We start from the raw sequence: 21165 nt of genomic DNA on the forward strand, positions 1-21165 counted from the left end.
ATATTTCTCTTATAGTCCTGATAGTGTCAAAGATAATGTTTAGTATTGGACACATGATAATCAATTAATTACATTTTGTAAGTTAATTCACTTTTGTTTGCCTTTTTCTGTGTAGGACTTTGAAGCCAAAGATTGATAATAAAAGACCATCTTCCCTCGAAAAGGATATCAACTTGGCCAAGAGTCTTCAGCAGTATCTCACTTACCTGAAAATTCTTACCCATGCCTCGACTCCTGATGTATATCCCCGGATTAAGAGTGACAAAGCTTCTCTTCAGGTTGTAACTTGTGACTTTTTTCTTTTTGGTTGTCCTTTCACATACTCTGTATTTTCTTTTTCACCAAACTTATTTTGCCTAGTTTTCTCTAGATTCTTAGCACTTTTCTTTTAGAGATTTCTCACCCTTTGAGGTACTTATAATTTCTGATGCTTTCTGCCATCTATCAGGAGCAAAAAATGGTGGAGTAAATCAGACCCCCAAAGATCTGGGTTTAAATCAGAGGCATATAGCCTCTGAGTTTGCCAGGAAACTTCTTAGAACTTATCTGCAAAATCACTAATAGGCTTTGATTTGATTTGATTTTTGATAGGAGCTCCCTTTAGATGAAATCATACATACTTCCAGTATTAGACTGGAGTATTCATGGACTAATATACATTTGTTTCTGGTTATTAAATAAAATGAAAAAGTGAGATAAAATAAAAGAGAGTATTAGTAAGATAACTCTTGGTCTTTCAGACATTCAATAAGCATTTTATTATGTTTTTATAATGGATTGGACAAATGTGCTAAGTACTGGGGATATGAAAAATGGCAAAAGGCTATCTCTGCTCTCACGAAACTTAGAGGATGTCTTAGATGTCATTTTGAGAATGAAACAAGGCCAGGAATAAGTAACTGTTCATATGGTATGATTTGATGTGGAAGGAGTACTCTCACATATACTGAAGATCAGAAAGGTCTTGAAGTAAATGACTCCTCCATACTGCTTGTGCAAATTCTCCAGCATTTCCTGAAAATACCATGCAAAGAGTCATTCCTTTGGAATAGGGCATTGTGTCTCTGGGAAGACCCTTTTTAAACATGCAGACATGCCATCTGAGTGGGATCACATTTTAATATCAGCAGCCACTGAGTACATTAGTGTGAGTTTGCTTGCTGTCACTTAATAAAGAGCAGGGCCTGAGGGAATGATACCAAGGACAGCTAAGTTTTGAAGGAGAAGATGCTCGAAAAATCTTGAGGGCTATCTAATGAGAGTAAGCAAAACAGATAGACCCTAGAAGAAGGCCAGGAGCAGCCAGGAAAGAGCAGGAGTCATCACTGGATTCCTGCTGGGCTTGAGAAGGATAGGTGCTAATAGATAACAAGAGTGTGCTGAAAGGAGGAGAGAGATGGCAGACACAATTTTCATGACAAACTTCAATTACATTGCTATGTTACCTAGTGCCAGTTCTGGCTACTGTTATCATCACACCTAGAATTTCATACATTGCACATGTCAACCATCTCAGAGAGGATGGCGGATCCCAAAGGGCATTTTAAAGAAGCAAAATAAAACAATGCACTTAAAATAAATGAATAATAATTCTGATACTTGGTTGCTAGATTGTATTTTGGGGAACACAAAATATATAATGACTGCACTTGTGAGAAAAGGCAGTTGTTTGCAAACTGAGTGATAGCAGAAAATGAGCCCAATCAAATGTGAGATTGTTATACATTCTGACAATCAAAAATAGGACAAGACAGTGAAATACAGGATGTTCCTTAGCATGCTGGATACCTGGCAGCCCTATCTTGCTCCAGTCTTTGTCATTGTTTCTGGGAAGCATCAACTTGACAAATTTGCTTTCTTGATACTAAAAACTTAAACTAGGCTATTGCTAGTAAGATTCTAACCCAACCCTATCTCCAAACTGGAAGGGATCTCTGAATAACCTAGTCCAACATCTTCATTTAATATGTAGCCAATGTAAGTTCATATAACTTCTCATTTCAATTCCTGCTCCCACTAAATTTCCAGAGCTAGATTGATTATATCTCCCCATCAGTCATAGTCCTAAGTTGTCACAGCTGATTTTCTAATGCCAGTAGCTTGATCACCCATAAGTTTACAGGATTATCAGTTAAGAATAATTTAGGTAATCAGCCAAAATATTTTTTTAGAAAGGGGTATTTACCAAGGTGTTAAACTGAGTACCAGTTGGAACAAAATGTCCTTGCAGACATCTGTGATGCATTGATAAGAGAAGTAAAGTAAGACTATCGAGGTGATATGCCCAAAGCCACATAGGCAGCTTGGTGTAACTGTGGATAGTATACTAGAGGGAAATCTCAGTTCACATCCTTCTTCACATAGTTAATAACTGTGTGACCCTGATCAGGTCATTGGAAAGAGCTTTGAATTTGAAGTTGTTACCTTTCCTACTTGTTAGTGTGTCTCAGGATCCTCACCTCTAAAATAACATTGGTTATTTATTATTTTATTGTGGTTATTATTATTATTATGGTTATTGGACCATAAGATTCTTTCCAGCTTTTTTTTTTGATTTTATGAAATCATATCTTCATAAGACCATAGATGTAAAGCTTTTAAAACTATTGTCACAGTGTCTTGGGGTTAACAAATAGAAGGGTCACTTGAGTTAGGTATTGTCAAATCAATGCATCCTCCTTCAGTTCATTAAAAATAATTTTTCTGATAATCAAAATGTATTTTCTTTCTCTTCAATTACTCTCTCACATTGGAAAAGGAAAGGAAAAAGAAACCCCTGTGATAAATATGCATAGTCAGGCAAAAGAAATTTCTGCACTTTTGACCAAAAGAGAAGTTTCCTTTTGCATCCTGAGTTTATCACATCCCTGTCTGGAGATGAGTAGCGATCTTCATTGTGGACCTTTGGGAATTAGGATTGGTCATTGAATTGATCAGCATTCACAAGTCTTTCAAAGTTGTTTGTCTTTAAAATGTTGCTGTTATTGCATAGACTGTTGTCTTGGCTCTGCTCATTTTTTTTTCTTTTTAAATTTTTTTTTTTACTAACAAAACTCCTATGGCAGGAAATTTTGCTTAAGGGGACTTATACCAGAATTCCAAGGAAATTTTGTTCTTGCAGCTTGAAGAGCAGAACATAAAATTTCATAGGAGGACAAGATTTAGAGATAAAAAAGGAAACTTTAGGTCATTTAGTCATTTAATTATAGATCTTAACCTAGATGGGACTTTCAAGGTCATCTGGTCATCTGTTTTCATTGCAAATAGGAAAATGAGGTCTAGTGATATTAAGTGATTTTCCCCAAGATCACATGGACAGGATACTTTTTAAAAAATGTTTTGGACCCAGATCTCCTGCTAAATCTAAATCTTATACTTTCTTCAAGATTATAGCTGCTAAAATCCTGCCATTAGGACTGAAACACAGATTGGGACAGACAAGGGGACCTGGCCATTTTAGATAGCACAGTGGGAAATGTCTTGCTGCCTTCAAAGGGAATTTGTACATAAGTAACTCTGGAGCAGTCTCCAAATTTGGTTTGCTGGAGGAGGCTCTTATATATTCAGTAATGGGAAGGTGTAGTACCTCCATACCATTCAAATAAAGAGCCATGTTGAGATCTAAAATCATTGGCTGGACCAAGGGGAGATGAGATACTAGAGCGGTTAGGAGTGATAGCAAGCAGGATTAGACTATTTCAGAGGTAATTAGACCTTCCACGGTATTGAGAAGTCAGAGCCTTGGTGGTTCCCTTGAAGTAGGAGAAGTGGTACTCCCAACGTGCCATTAGAAACTCTGCCTAGAAGCCTGATATCATGAGAATTAGCATGGCTGCTTTCCCAGAGGTCTTCTGATCCATGTTTGTAGGCATTGTAGAAAGCCCTTCCAAATCTGCCTTAGAATAACTAAAATAGCACCTTGGACAGCAATTTGATACAGGAAGCTTAGTTGAGCCTCCTAGCAGAGTATAACATTTTCTGCTGTGAAGTCTGGGCTTAGACAATGAAATGTGAACCTTTAAGAGCAGAGGGAGCTTTTTGTTTGTCTTTGTATGTCCATCATCTTTCATGGTACTTTCCACATCTAAATGTTCAATAAGAATTTGTGGGTTTGGATTAAATAGAAGCCCAGTAAGGAAGACAACTTTTATGAAGCAGTATATGTGGAAATTTGATAAATGCTTTAACATAAATATATTTAACCTAGTTTAAATTATCTTTATTCTTCATCTTTCTCTGAACCAAACCCCCTGCCTATAATGGCTCATGCAAAAAGAGGGCATGCATACAATTTATGCTTAGAAAATCTGATTTTTCCCACCTGAATCTTGGACTGATCCCCTTAGCTTAAAGGCTTAAGCCTTCACTTTATATTGCCTAATGCCAGACTTTCTTTCTTTTTCTTTTTCTTTTCTTTTTTGCTGAGACAATTGAGATTAAGTGACTTGCCCAGGGTCACACAGCTAGTAAGTGTTAAGTGTCTGAGGTCACATTTGAACTCTGGTCCTCCTGACTTCAGAGCTGGTGTTCTATCCACTGTGCCACCTAGCTATCCCCTAAAACCAGACTTTCAAGGCACTTTTAGGCCATTTCTCTACCCTGCCATCTTTCTGTCTACCCACTTCCAACTCCCCATTATGTTTTAGGCTGATCAAGAACAGAAATAGTGAAGCAGCATAGGACAAAAAAGCAAATTATCCCAACTATTAGGAAAAAATATAGTCCCAAATGTTGTGATCTTTTTCTTCTCAAAACTCAGCCAGGTGATAAAAGTTCAGATCTTTTATTATCTCCAATATAGCCCGGTTAGCTTAGAGGCCTATCTCTCTGCTTGGTTCCAAGAGCTCTCTCCAAATGTCTTTAAATCCAAAGGTCTGGTCCTTCAGCCTCTGCCTCTGCTTTCTTCAGCCTCCAGCCAGCAGCTTCTTCACTCTCTAGAACTCTCCGACTGGCCCATTGGCCTATTTATGCTCCTTCCAGAGAGAGGGATTATGGGTAGTTCTACTTAGTACCTTGTTTCAGGTTCTGCCCAAAACATCTTCTTGTAAGATTAGATCAACTCTAATTAGTTAGCAGTTAGTAAGGATTCCAACATCTCCCCCTTTCTTTTGTTTTAAAACATAGGGGGTTTCTGAGGGGGTACACATAAATCCATCAATATGGGCCAGAACTTTGTAACAGATATACATGGTATACATAAATCCATCAATATGGGAGGCATTATACATATAACACAGGCTAGTGGAAATGTAACAAATAACATGAATCAACATGAAAATTTAACTACTGCAAAAGTCTCATCAACAATCTTTCATCTCAAGAAATCCAATGATTCTTGCAATTGCTTAAAATACATAAGCACATTGTCAACAATACCTGTAGAGGGCTGAAACTCTGAAAAGTTGTGCTTAAATCAGACAGCAGAGCACTTAAGGCTAATTATAATGGCTTTGTAAGCATATATTTAGATGATATGAGAATGTGATGGCTTTCCTCATGATTGGTGCTTGCTGAATGTGTAGTAGAGAGGTAATTGTAGGCAATGATTGGAGGTCTGAGGGAGAGAGGTCTGGGTCACTTGGTTGCCAGATGAGAATGAGAGAGGCTAGAGACTCTGGACTCCAGAATTCAGGATATACCCCTTAGGCAAGTTGCCATTCACTTCTCCTCCTAAAGGCCAAGGACTTTGATTGATCCTGACTCTGACTGATCCTGAGGACCTGCAGGGAGCTAGTCCAAACATTATCAATACCTAGAAATGCTAATGATTTGTGTGCATTTATTTTATCTTGTGCTACTTTATTAAAGCTGTTAAGTATTTCCAGTAGGTTTTTGGAAGATTTTCTATGGATTCTCTATGTATAGAACAGTTTGGAACTATGGCCAAAAGGCTATCAAACTATGTATACTCTTTGACCCCAGAAGTGTTTCTACTGGACTCATACCCCAGAGAGATCTTAAAGGAGGGGAAGAGATCCACATGTGCAAAAATATTTGTGGCAACCCTTTTGTAGTGACAAGAAACTGGAACCTGAGTGGATGCCCATTAGTTGGAGAAGGGCTGAATAAGTTATGGTATATGAATGTTATGGAACATTATTGTTCCATAAGAAATGACCAACAGGATGATTTCAGAGAGGCCTGGAGGGACTGACATGAACTGATGCTAAGTGAAATCATTGTACATGGCAACAAGAAGACTAAATAGTGATCAATTCTGATGGACGTGGTTCCCTTCAACAATGAGATGATTCCAATGGTCTTATGAAGAAGAGAATCATCTGTACCCTGAAAGAGGGTTGTGGGAACTAAATGTGAATCATAACTTAGTATTCTCACTCTTTTTGTTGTTTGCTTGCATTTTGTTTTCTTTCTCATTTTTTTTTCCTTTTTGATCTGATTTTTCTTGTGCAACATGATATATATATATAAGCATTGCATATGTTTAACATATATTAGATTATTTGCCATTTAGCAGGAGATCTGGGTCCAAATCATTTTTTAAAAAAAGTATACTGTCCGTGTGATCTTTAAATCACTTAATATCACTAGACTTCATTTTCCTATTTGCAATGAAACCAGATGACCAGATGACCTTGAAAGTCCCATCTAGGTTAAGATCTATAATCAAATGACTAAATGATCTAAAGTTTTCTTTTTAGCTCTAAATATTGTCCTCCTTTGAAATTTTATGTTTAAGCTGCAAGAACAAAATACAACAAAAAGGGGAATTCTGGTAAAAAGTCCCCGTAAGCAAAATTTCATCATTACACATCATTATGCCACAGGAATTTTGTTAGAGGAAGGGAGTGAAAAATTTAGAACACAAGCTTTTGTAAAGGTGAATGTTGAAAATTATCCATCTATATATTTTGAAAATAAAAAGTTTTAATAAAAAAATTAAGAGGGCAGCTGGATAGTGCAGTGGATAGAACACCAGTCCTGGTCAGGAGGATCTAAGGTCAAATATGGCCTCTGACACTTAACACTTCCTAGCTGTGTGACCTTGGGCAAGTCACATATTCCCAACTCCCTCAGCCAAAAAAAAATTAAAAATTTAAGGTTGATAAAAATGACTACAACATTTTGCTCTCCTTCATTAAAGCAGAAACTTCCAGAGGGTAAGGATTACCATGCTTTTTGGATTTGTATCTTAGTCTTTAATATAATGCCTGATATATTTACTGTTTAATAAATATTCTGTTTCTCTCTATATATGGTTTATATTTGTGACACTATTTAGAACTCAAATCAGAAGGGATCTTGAAGAGGATATAGGCCAATGATGATTTTTTTAAAAAGCAATTTATTTGGAACTTTAATAACAAATGAATTTTTTATATAAAGTAGACAGAAAAATAGGAAGGGACCTGAAAATGAATATCTGTCTCATATAACTAGCATTTCCTATTTCTGTGTATTATGTCTTTATGTAAATTTCAAAGCTTCTTCATTTGCATATTCTTCTGGCTTTGCTTCTTTTATCTTCTGTGAATTTTAAAAACATCATCAATGACCTTTTTCTTTTCTTTCTTTTTTATGTCCCTATTATTAGTGCTTCTCCCTCACTAGTCTTCTCTTTCCTATTGGAAACAAAAAAGTGAAACCCTTATAACAAATACATACTTTAAAAAAAAAGTCCATATTTTCCAAATCTGAAATGTTTATTTCCTTCTGCACTCAGAGCTTATCATCTTTTTGTCAGGAAGTGGGCAGCATATTTCATCTTTTTGTCTTCTGGAAATTGTAATTTGACTAATTCATTTTACAAATGACCCAAGGTCCAAGAAGTAAAGTGACTAAGTAACTGAAACAGTTCTCCTGACTCCTAGACTCACCTCCCCCCCCTTTTTTTAACTTGCCCACACTGTTTTCTCCTTGCACAACTTTTAAGCACTCTTTCAATGATCTAAAGTCAAATAGAAACAGATCCCCACAGACTGCATATTGACTTAGAAAACCACAAATTAACTGGCTAAGTTATATTGTATTTTGATTTATTTTGTTAAACATTTCTCAATTCCATTTTAATTTGGTTCCAATAGAACTCAGGAGTTTGGGTTCTGAGTTTGGTTTCTTTTTTGATAATTGTTACCTTTCTTCCTGAGATTTAGGGTTATCCCACTCTAAGGCAGCAGATAAGTGGGTTTGTTGAAACAATGAGACTAGAAGGAAATTCTCTGTTACAATTGAGGGTTTCTGAAGAAGTCTTTGGCTTAGAAGGAAGACCCAGAAATGTGAAGTGAGGGTGTGAAGTAGATTTTATTCTGTATATTTTCAGAGCAGGTTTTAGAGCTGGCTGCTATTCCTAGGGATGAAATATCTTTTTAAATAGATAAAGAATGCATATGAAATCTCAGAAAAGCACATCACATGACCTTTTTCATAGTATTAACCAAATTCAGTTTTTATTGTTTTAAAATGTACAGATAAAGACAAAACTTTCAGAACTTTTCAGAACCTCCAGATCACTATGTCTATATCCAAGTAGTTTAAAGATAATAGTGTCCCACTAGCACATGACAGTGAATGTAAGAAAGGTAAGAGAAGGTATAAAAGTCTGAGGAAGAAATAAGTACCTCTTTGCGGGATACTTCCTCCTTGATCTCAGTGGCTCTCTTCTAGGAGGCTAAGGTCTCAGAAGTCATCTGAATCTCTTTTCTCATAGCTCTTTAGCATAGCCTTCCACTCAACTTTCCATTTTTCTAATCCATTAGTGGGAAAATAAGGTCCATCTCATTTTAGCCTCTCAGATGCATTTGTAAGATGGTCAGTGCAGGTATTATTATTTCTGTTCTACCCATGAGGAAACTGAGCTTAGTGAGGTCATCTACTCAGTCATACCACCATTAGGTGAAACAGCTTGAATTAGAAGTCACCTGGATCTCCTAATTCCTGGTCCAGTGTTCTTTGCAGTACTCCATGCTTCCTTCTGATGGAACCATTTTGATGATTCCAGGATTTTACAGTACACTAGCCTGAAAGGTTAATTTAGGACACTGGCATATGTCCTTCCTTTATTACTATATGCCTATTGGAGACCATTGCATTTTCAAATGAATGATCCACCCCATTGAAATAAGCTGGTATGTGTTTGAAAGCCATTCTATAGCTTCTGAATTTAGTTACCTAATTTAAAAATGAGAGAGAAGAAAAAAGAAAAGAGAAGGAAAAGAAAGAAGGGCATTCTAAGTGTGATTCAATGAAGCTTATCATCCTAGGATCCCACAGGTAGCTTGCTACCATATGAACTCTATTGTCAAGAAATAAGGATTTCATTTATTTGGGGATCATCAGCATTTCTTCCAAGTCTTTTGAATATTGGTCATTTAAATACATACAAATAGGCAATAATTTTGGGGGGTCATAGTTTTCCTCACCTTTGTTTTCTTTTTTTTTTCTTTATCACAAGGGATAATTAACTTTGTGCTCAATCCTTGTTAATGCAACTGGATTTATGAATGTTTTAAATGGACACATTACATTATGTCCTTCCAGTGTTTATGTATAATCAATAGCCACTAACCAGGCTGCAGCCCAGTGATATTTTTAGCAGGGCAAGTTGGGAGATAGCATATTCTTTAAAAGCAGCAATGACTCAGAAGAAGCAGGAAGGAAGGGAAAAGAAATATCTCAGTGAAAAGTTTCCCACTTCTACCCCTCCCCAACCCCAATTAAAAAGTTCATCTGTAGTTGCCATTATTCTCACCTGCCTTATTCTCTATAGAAGACCTTAGATAGGCATTTAGATAGTGCTTTAAGGTTTCCCAATTTCTTTCTGCACAATATTGAATTTGATCTTTATAGCAACCTGAGAGGTCAGATACTGATATTCTCTCATGTTACCAAGGAAGAAACTGAGGCTAGAAGAGCATTGTTGACTTGCAAAGAGTCACACATCTAATTAGTGTCCAGGCAGGTTTTGAACTTATTTCTTCCTGAATAGCCAATTCCTTCCATCCCATCTAATTTACTTCAAAAAGGGGTGTTAAACTAAATTTAACAATAGAAGGTGGCTGGATTTTGTAAAAAGATTCCATTTCTCCTTGATCTAGGTATCAAGCTAGGCTTGGAGTAAGGAAGAGCTGAGTTTAAATTCTACCTCAAATACTTACTAGCTTTGTGATCCCAAACACCGAGCTTTAATTCCATCTTCTCTAAAATAGGAGAGTTAAACTTAATGGCCTCAAATGTTACTTCCCGCCCTAAATCTATGAGTCAAAGTCAGTTTCAGATGAGCAAGTTCCAGTAGCACATGCAACAAATGAATGTCTTCACTCAATCTTGATGTGTGTTGCTGTGTACAATCTAAAGCAAAATGAAAACAAAAACAAAAACAAAAACAAAAAGAAACAAATAAACAAACAAAAAAAGCCATGTGGACCTGAAATCTTTCTAGTGGGCAAAGAATTCATCTAAAAAATCACCTTACTTCTCAGGCCCAACCTAACCCAAAGTGAAATAAATAAGGCTTTAGAAACACATCTTTAAAGAGACTTCTGTTGAGTCTTTACCTTCTCTCACTGTTAATTAACGTCAGGGTGAAAGGTCCTGAGAGCAGGTGTGATGGTCTGGTATAAAAAATAAGCTATAATCAATAGTAAAACCTTGTTAAAAGTCAAAATCATTCATAGAACATTGAGTGTTTTGGTCTATGAGTCATCAGGAGGCATTGTATGCAATGCCAAAGTGGAATGGAGAAAAGTAAATTCCTTCATTTGACAGAAGGCACTCTTTCAGGTTGTCCCTTATGATATTCTGCATAACCCTATGAAGTTCCTAATATAGAAGCAATAATTTAATCAACTCAATATTTGTTGCTTATTTACAAGTTATAGAAGACAGTGTTCATTATATTAACTAGAAAATGAGTATAAACAAGGCATTTATTAAATAAATATAATATGCTTCAAAACAACCTTTCTCATTCAGGGAAATTCCCAGTCTGTTTGTTAGAGCAAGAAAATGGCATATAGAGCTATGTGGGTCCACAAAGGTAGCTTCTGTCAAAAGCTCCTCCTACTTCTACCAACTTGAAAAATGGTCCTGTAATAGTAATGATTGCAACTAATTAATAATAGTAATGATAGCAACTGACATGTAGCACTAAAGATAGAAGGATAGATGGATGAATAGATAGATAGATAATCTCAGTATCTAAGGAAGGCAGAGGAAATCTAGGAAATCCTAGATTAAAGGATCACATAGAATGAATTAGCATGAAGACTGACAAACCACATTTATGTCTTTTTAATCCCATAACTCTAAAGAGTATCTTATTTTGATAAAATCATAGATCAATCAACCAGTCAATCAAAAGCTATTCATCTAATGTCCACCATGTACCATGTACTTGCTAGACACTAGGAAAATAAAGGCAAAAATGAAACAAGCTCTATCCTCAAGGAGCTTATGAGTTGTTGGGAGTGTTCCAAAAATTGAAATTTTCATTTTTAAAAATTTTTCCTGAACTAAAAACACACCAAATAAAATGAATATTTTCCTTTATGGAAATGTACATGAATATGAATATGAAAATAGTATATGAAACTACACACCTTTGTTCTGTACATTTTGCTTTTCCTTGTAAGTATAAAATAAATTCAACATAAATGTTACATTTTTTCAAAGTATCTTAATATATTTTGTTTTTCCCCAATCACACATCAAAACAATTTAAATTTTGGGAATTTTGGTAAATTCTATACCTACCTACCTCCTTTCCCTGCCCCTTCCAAATGGTAAACAATCCAATGTAGATTATAAATATGCAACGAAGTTTAAAAAAAAACATTTCCATACCAGTCTTCTTTCTTTTTACAAGAAGACTTGAATTTTAAGAAAAGAATAAGTGAAAAATAGCATGCTTCAATTTATATTCAGGCAATTTTAGCTTTTTCTCTGGAGGCAAATAACAAGCTTCATCATTAGTCCTTTGTAATTGTCTTAGATCTTTATATTGCTGAGAATAGCTAAGTTATTCATACTTCTTTGTCAAACAATGTTATCCTGGTTCTGCTCACTTCACTTTACATCAACTCAAGTAAGTTTTTTCAAGTTTTTCTGAAATCATCGTTTGTCATTTCTTCTAGCATAATAATGTTTCTTTATAATCATATACCACAGTGTGTTTAGCTATTCCCCAATTGATAGGAAGCCCTTCAATTTTCAATTCTTAGCCATCAAAAAAATTTTATGCTATAAATATTTTTGTACAAATATGTCCTTTTCTTTTTTGGGGGATATTTTTAGGCTATTAACCTAGTGAAGTAACTCTTTTTCAGCCTTTTCAGGAACTTTGTGAATTAAGAAGGGCAGGTATTATGACTACTAATGCCAAGGGGGAAACTGAGGTTCAAAAAGATCATTGTCAGTTGCCTAATGTTACAAAAATAATAGCAATGTAATCAGGACATGAACGGTCAATCTCCTTTCTGCTGCTCCTTGCCTTCAAAACATCAGCATAATTGATGCTGTTTATGTTAACAGTATTTGGGACCTTTAAAAGAATTTGGTCATTTTGGGGGAAATACCACTGCTGCAGTGCTACCAATAGTGTTATTGAAGAGAATTATTGCATGATGGAAAGAATACTGGCTTCAGAATCCCACCTCTGACACTTAGTGAATTTGTAATCTTAAGTAAAACTTCCTGAGGTTCACTTTCATAACTGCAAAACAAGGGGATGCACCTCTAAGAGCTATTTAAGTTTTAGATACATGATTCTGTTACCTAATAGTTTTCTGTCTGTTCAACATCCTCGAAGGCAGATAGACGGCACAATGAATAGATTGCTAGGCCTAGAGTCAAAATCTGAGTTCAAATCTGTTCTGACACTAGCTGTGTGACCCTGGACAAGTCACTTAATCCTGTTTGCCTCAATTTCCTCATTTGTAAAATGAGCTGGAGACAAGCTTTGACAAGAAAATCTTAAATGGGGTCAACTGAACAGCAATAACAAAATGAGCTGGAGAAGGAAATGGCAAACCACTCCAGGATCTTTGACAAGAAAACCTTCAATGGGGTCTCAATAGCAATAACAAAATGAGCTGGAGAAGGAAATGGCAAACCATTCCTATAAAATAACCCCAGATAGCAGCAGAAAGAATCAGACATAACTAAAAGACAACTGAATAATAACAGTATTCATATCCTCAGAGATAAAAGCTTTATTTTTAAGGAAGAAAGTAAGAAAAATCTTTCTTGTGTATCTTACCTTTTAAATTCTTACTTTGAGGTGGCATTTTGTTTTGGAGATGATCCGTATTCTTGATTACACAAAATCAAATGTGATCTTTGTCCAGCTCTAATGAGAGAAAGGCTTCATGAATGGATGTGACAAGAAATCAGATCTAGTCTGAGGAAAAGCCTAAGCTGGAGGGAAATCCTTTCCTCCCAGTTGGATATGGAATGATTAATTGTTCAGCCACAATATCCCTTTTCAAGACCATATACCAAAAGAGATCTGCATAACCTCTCCCTATAATGAAGTTTTGGATGCTTGAAATTAGAAAGAAGTTCTCTCTTGAACCAAGGAAATACTCCATACAGATTCTTCACAAGTGACTGTGGCCAGAGCTGTCATATGGCTTTTTTTGGCCATGTTAAATAGCTTAGACTCTATTTGGCTGCTTTTCTACTTTCTTTCTTCCCTTGGCTGATGAAATTCCTCAGTTGCAAGTTTGGGCTTTACATGCTGCTGACTTTTCTGGGGTACAAAGCAATTACCAGTGGATGCTTTTATAAATCATCCCCTTCTAATTCCTCTGTCATCGAAAATCTAAATCCACTATAGACAATCTGGAGAGTATTCTGAATTTATTCTCCTAGGAGGTCTTAGCACTGATTACTTGATAAAAGAAGCCATGGGGAATAAAATCACTACTCTTTTTAAATCAGGCCAACTAACTCAAAGCCGTGGTACCCTAATTGAACTGTTATTGATCACTAAATCAAAATGTTAGTAAGGCGTCTGAACTGCTATGGTAGCAAACAGTTTCTTTTGGCTATAGAGCACAGACTTTTTACTGTTGCTTCAAAAGCCTTTGGCACCTAAATTGTATTACATAATAAAGTTTGAATGCTCTCCTTATACTGAACCATTTCAATATTCTGAAATCTAAACATCTCCATTTAACATTTCAACAACATTTGATTTTAAAAAGTCCTTTATAATTATTTTTTTTAACTTTTTAATCTTCAGATCTTCCTGACTATAACCCATCTTTTCTCCTAATGTTCATTTCATCTCTCTGGGCTCCTTTCACCACCTGGAAGATAAGGAGTAGAAATAAATCATCTTTTAAGGTTACTTCTAATTCTAAAGTTCTAGGAGGTTAACAAAGGCCAGGGTCTTTCATCCTTGGAAAAGAAAAAGAGACCAAGGTCTAAGGAAGCTAACTGACTCATCTAAAGCCTTGGAATGGACATAGAATCTTCCATCCTGGGCTTTCTTGATTGTTCCTTTATAGTGGTCCCTATCTTTATGTTTTAGGTCCTAGGTCCAAAGATGCTTTATTTACATGAAAGAAACTGTTTTTACAATAATGAAAATGGAGAAAATAACAGTTTCAAGACAACCAAAATTGAATGTTGTCAGATAACAATGAGCAAGCTTGACCCCACACAATAGATACAAGAAAATACTTCCTCCAGCTTCTTAGAAGATATGGGAGTCTTACAGGTATAGAAAACTATATATTATCAGACTTTTTCTTGACATGTTGGTTGGTTTTGCTTATTTCCCCCTTCTTTTTCATTCATTTAAAAAATTCTTTGTTATAAATGATGGCTCTTGGGAAGCAGAGAGAGGTGATGTTATAGAGAAAATATAGGTGATATGAAAACAAAATGTAATGAATATTTTAAAAAATTAAAAATTTAAAAAAATTAAAAAACATACATTCTATAGTAGTTTCTTCTAATTTGGGGATAGAGTCAGGGCTGGTTTAATTTCAAGTTGATATATCATTTGAGAACTTGGAAAGCTAGCAAAAGCATCAGGGACAATTGTAAGAATTATTACACATCTAGATGACTGAATCTTTAGGAATCAATACAAAAGATTCATGTACTTGTCTCTAACATTCCATCCAGATTCCTCAAAAACTTGTGATATCATAAATGAGTCTGTAGAAGAGGACAACCTTGATTAAGATAGAGCCTTAAGTTTTCATATAGCCTAAATAAGACAATCTTATCATACTGTGGATTTTATTACCAGTCTGAAAAAAGCATCCTTATGAGTAGAGTTGAGAAGGAGGGTCCAGCCCTGAGACTCAATAACAAATGATCTAGGGTTTTCTAGAACAGTAAGTAATGGAGATGATTAATTCTCTGGACTGGCTTTGCATTTTATGAAGCTGGAAGAGCATGTTAACAACTTACAAATGATATTTTACCAGCACCACTTGGATTCTGGTTTTTCTGTTAAAGGATAGAATATGCATTCATGTTGTCAACATATGATTTTAAATATACAGTGATATAATGAACATTGTAGTTTCTGTTACAGATATGGGGCAATAACCTTTCATTATTTAGTAAATCTTACAATCACATGGATTCTGGCAGTGATTAAACTGGTGTAATAATTCTACAAGATTTTCCTCAGAAAACAGTTATTAAATGTCTTCTATGTATGAGTTACAGTGTTCAGCACTGTAGACTATATAAAAGTATAAGGTAATCTTTATTTGCATTGACAATGCAAACTAGTTGGAGAGAGGATATAAACTTGTGATGTATAATGAGAAAATTCAATACATTGATTGGAAAGATGTCACAGCAGAGATAGTAAGCATCTTTGAAGTTGAAAGGGAAGAGAAATCACTGTGGAATGGGGAAATTATAAGAAAGAAAGAAGATTTGAACTAGTTCTTTAGAAGAGTGAGCTGTCAAAGAAATGGAAGAGAGGCATTCTAATTAATGGCGAAAGCAAAAGGAAAACATGGAAGTAGGAAAAATCAAGGTAGGAAAAGTCAGTGAGTTAAACATATTCATTAAAGTGAAAAACTCTAAAATAGTTAATAGAGACAAATCTAAGCAAATAAATAGTCCAACATTTGGTGTCTTTGAAAACCAAGAATAGCAATTTTCAGTTAATTTTTTAGGTAATAGAAAGTCAGTTGTGGGTCTTGAGTGTGACTGAGAAAAGAAGTTAATTTTAACCTTAGTTCATGATGACTATGTTATGAAGTATGTCCTTTCATCACTGTGGGATAATAAAATTCTAGAATCTTGGAATTTTAAAGGACAATTAAAGGCCATATACTCCAATATTTTGTATGAATTCCTTCCACCTCATCCTCAACAAATGTCCATCCTTTTTTTGTTAAATAATCTCCAGTTGGCAGTGAACTCACTATTTTATGAAACAGTACATTAAAAAAAAATCTAGTTCTTAGAAAGCTCTTTCTGATACTGAATCACCAACTACCTTTCTGTAACTTCCATTCATTGAAGTCAAATGGATTAGATCTAATTCTTATTTCATGTGACAATTCTTCAAATACTTGAAATCATCAACATTACTCTGCTCCCACCCTGTATTCTCTCTTCCAGGATAAATATACCTGTTTCTTAAACAGATTCTGTTTTTATTTGGCTTCAGTATCCTTTATGTCCTGATCATATTCCTCCATAGACTTGATAATTTCACTCAAAAATGTGGTATTAAGTGTTCTCACTAGAATGAAGTTCAATGAGTCAATTACCTTCTTTCTTCAATATATTTCACTGCTGCAATGTTTGCAGGATCTGATACTTTGTTTATATAGGTATTTCTATCATTTCTGCATATCTCAACCTGGGGATAACTTAGTGCTTGAGCTTTGCAAGGTACTGCAGCCAAAAAAAAAAAAATCATTGCCATATAATCAACCCAGTGATGAACACTTTCAACTTAGCACAACTGGCCCTTAAACAATAGACATGCATTTGTGTATCACTGGACTCACAGTCAGAGACTTTTCAAGTAATAGGATGTGCCAAAATTTGTTCTTTGTTGAAATAACCTTCAAGAATTCCAGGTCATCACCATACCATAATGAGGCCCAGGAATATGACTGATTCTGGATGCTTTGGAATTGGGTCTGGACTCAATGCTTTCATCAGGGTAGGGAACTCATGGTGTATAAACCATGTGTAGATAGGTAACTCTTGCCACTTGAAATATCAGAGAAATAGTTGGAGTGATGGAGGAATAAAGTGCCTTGTCCTGGACCACACAGCCAGTATGACTCAGAAAGGAGAAGCAAAACTCCATTCTTTCTGATTTCAGGGCTAGATCTTTGTCCATCATGGCACAATGCCTCTGTCTACTTTTTGAAGTGAAGCTTGCATTGCAAGATTTCTTTGACAGATTACATTCTTGATTCCTAGTGAGATTACAAACTAAGGCATTCATGTCTTTTTCACATGACATGTTGCTGCCATTTTTTCTCCCTGCCAATGAGCTGACTTTGACAATCTAATGGATTAAATTGTACTATTCTTGAGTATATTGATCACTTGAGGAATAGACATTGAAATACACTTCTGGTTTACTAGAAAATCTTGACATTTAATAGACTTTGAGCATGATCTAAAGCTCTTATCCAGTCATTCCTAGGGTCTTACATGGTAACTGTTGTGCTGTGAAAAATCTTCAGAAACTAAGATGAGCAAATTGTATTTAGTATAATGTTGCATTGGAGAAAATTTACCTATAGAACAAATTCTACTACAAAAATGCCATTACAAAAACATTTCTGTGTAATACCTCCCCCCAAAAAAGATTTCTGCACTTCAAGCATTATCTTTCTGAGTGCCCCAAGCTCCCCAATTTTAGTATAGCTCAATCATCTCCTTAAGTTAAATCTTAGTAAGATAAAGTTTTTTGTTTTGTTTTTTTAATCACCAATATTAATGTGAGTCTGTTGCAAATAATATGTAAAAAGTAATTTGACCATAGGTAAATTAATAAATTATTATCATTAACAATAATGACATCAACAACATTAATAATAATAACTTCTTATCCTTTTCCTCCTCTTCTTTTTTCTTCACATAGGTTGTAGATCTGTGACTTCATTAGAATGGGGAACTTATGTTCTAACAATATAGGTCATGACCTCTACAGCTTATAGTGCGAGAAAGTAAAGATTTGTCCAGGGCCCCACAGCCATTGTGTATTGAAGATTGAAGGTGGATTTGAGTCTTTCTGGATTCAAGGCTTGTTCTCTCTCTACCTTGCCTTGTTGTTTACATTTAAATTGGGTTATAAGATTTTAATTCTCTCATTGAATCATCTCCTGTTTTGGGTGTTTTTATTATCCCAGTTTTATAGATGAAACTAATACTTAGAGAAGTTATGATCTAGATTAGGGCCACGAAGGCTGCAAGATTATGATATAGGATTTAAACTTAAATTTTCTTGAGTCCAATTTTGATGCTCTCCACTAAGGTTTGATGAATCTTATGGGTGATATGTCCCCTTAGAAGCCAATCTTATGGCATCAAGCTCTCAACCCAGTCTAGTAATGCAGAACAGTATTCAAATGTCTAAGAGATGTTGAGATGTGAATGTTCTGATGATATGCAAGATTGATGAGCACTTCTCTAGGAGGTTGTAGAAAAGGTCTCTGTTCAGATATGAATTGTACCAGAAATCTAAGAGATTTATTCTAGTTTTAAGATTTCATAATGAAACAGCCTTCTTTCCACAGTATTAATTCCTTGCATGCCAGAGAACCAATTATCAAATAGCAGCATCACAACCTGAATTCATTGCTGCTGAGGCTCTCAAACTGAACTGGTCCCCAGTAAAGCTAAATTCATTGAAAGCTAGTTTTACTTTGCTAAAGAAATCAACAACCAGCAGGACATAGAAGGAGATAGCTGCTACCTAGTGAACTGGAGTAAAACAAACAGAAGAGAATCTATAAGGTTCTAAGAAGATAAGACTTTGAGTTCAAACTGTGAGCTAGCTGAGGCTGGGAAGAATATCAGAGAGAAAATTTGGCTTGTAGCAATTAGAGATAGAACAAAAGAAAGAGCCAGTTGGAGGAATGATGAACCTGGTAATCCTTCTTCCTCATCCCAGCCCTGTCACTTATTAGCTTTATGTATCCTGGCTAATGATTTAGCCTCTTGGGATTAAAAAGGACATTTAAAGAAGGAAAAAAAAATTAAGAGAAAAGAAAATAAGTTTGATTTTGAATATATTGGGTATGAGATGTCTATAAGAGACCTGGGAACTGTCCCTCAGGCAATTGATGATTCAAGATTGGAGTTTAGAGATGAGATTAAGGCTTGATTGTCTAGATTTGCAGGTCATAAAGATGATAGTTGGACCCTCGAGAGCTGGTGAGATCATGGAAAAGAGAAAGCTCAGGTCAGAGATGTGATAAATACCTCTGCTACGTATATAGGAAATGATTCATGAGAGCAAAGGAGACTGAGAAAGAGCCATGAGACAACTAAGAGTCAAGAGAGGCTACTGCCATGAAAACCAAGAGAAAAGGGAAAAAAGACTAAGCAGGAAGTGAGAAGGAAGACTGAGAAAAAGCCATCAGATCAGCTGAGACATTGCTGGTAACCTTGGTAAAAGCAGTTTCAATTCATTGATGGGATTTAAAGTCAAAACACCGGTAATGGAGATAAAAATGTAAGATAAAGGAGTGAAGGAAGTCATTGAGGATGAATCTAGGGATTTGGAAGTGAAAGAAGGTGAAACGGGTGGTAGAGTCTAGTGAAAGGGTTGGATTTTGTTTAGACTCTTGGATAAAACTCAGTATGCCTGTAGGCCATAAAAGTTGAGACAAAGGGGAAAAGTTCCTAGAAATGAATAGGGGAAACAATTAAGAGCAGAGATAGAGAAGGATTAATCTTGACAAAGAGAAAGCTATCTCTTCTTTGAAGTTAGGCATAAAGTCAATGAGAATGATGAAAGATTTTGAGAACAGAGTCATTTTGATATAAAGAAAAATTAAAGTTCATATTAAGTGGTTTCATGTATCTATCTATATCTATGGATAGATACACACACACACACACACACACACACACACACACACACACACAATTTTATCTTCCATAAAAAAACATAGTAATGTCTCATTATGATAGGGAGATTACCTGGGGTGATCAAAAGCTATACAAACTCTGACCCATTCTACTATTCTTAAAAAGGTTCAAAAACAATGTAAATGGTATGCTGCACCTACATTCAAATGAGCAGCCTATTTATTGGTCATTTGATAACCAATTGAACATTTGGTCAATCAAAAAAATATCAAGTTCATTGATATTAGGCTGTTCCCTAAATAATGGGTCATGTGGCCTCAGCATTCTATAAAGCAAAGAAAAATATGAAATGGCCTTTAGCCCATGGTGACCCTTATATACTTTTGGAGTATGACAGTAAAGGAAGGTTAAAGCATGCTAAAAATCATACAATTCCTTAGATTGTCTCTAACAAGGAATTTTGCTGATGGTATTCTAAATGGGAGATCTTCATTCAGCAGTCCACTGAATGTGCTCCCAGAGGAAATTAATCCTACTAGTACTATTAGTCTTAACATAAATAGAAAGAGAAGACAGGGGTAAGTTGTGAACTTTGAAAGTATGAATCAAAGTTTTTCTTAAAACAAGTAAATAGAATTGGACTTGTGTTCAAAGGCAGCAAGAAACATCTTCATAGACTATAGCCATCTTGTAACATTTTAAAAAATATCACAGTGATGATGATGGTGGTGGTGGTGGTGATGGTGGTGATAGTGATAACTAATATTTATATAGCATTTACTAAGCATTTTACAATTATATGTCTTCTGATCTTCACAAAAAACCCTGGATGGTAGGTGTTATTATCCTGATTTTTTGGTTGAGCAAATTGAGGCAAACAAAGCTTAAATGATTTGTCAAGAGTCAGCAGCTTATTTGCTAGAATAAGTAATAGACAATAAGGAATCAGAGAAAGTCTGTGAAGAATTGGCTAAAATCTGAACTATTTCAATGGAATATGTTGGAAACGAAATTTTCTTTAAGTTTTTGGAAATCGTGGTTCAATAGTAAGAAGCAAGAGAGAGCCAAGGTTCAAACCAAGTTCAATCAGTGAGTCAAACATCATCTAAGTACTTATTTAATATCTGTGTATATGTATATACACATCTATCCACCTTA

General features: G+C 35.4%; 1 protein-coding gene across 1 annotated transcript in view; it reads left to right on the forward strand.

Moving 5' to 3' along the window:
* Window positions 1-21165, forward strand: part of PTPRN2 (protein tyrosine phosphatase receptor type N2) — a 1504085-nt gene that overhangs the window by 599119 nt on the left and 883801 nt on the right. Inside the window, exon 5 of the mRNA XM_051961686.1 lies at window positions 116-278. Within this exon, the coding sequence (XP_051817646.1) occupies window positions 116-278 (163 nt within the window). The remainder of the gene's footprint in view (window positions 1-115; window positions 279-21165) is intronic.

Source organism: Antechinus flavipes, chromosome 5, assembly GCF_016432865.1.
Source record: "Antechinus flavipes isolate AdamAnt ecotype Samford, QLD, Australia chromosome 5, AdamAnt_v2, whole genome shotgun sequence".
NCBI classification, from domain to species: Eukaryota; Metazoa; Chordata; class Mammalia; order Dasyuromorphia; family Dasyuridae; genus Antechinus; species Antechinus flavipes.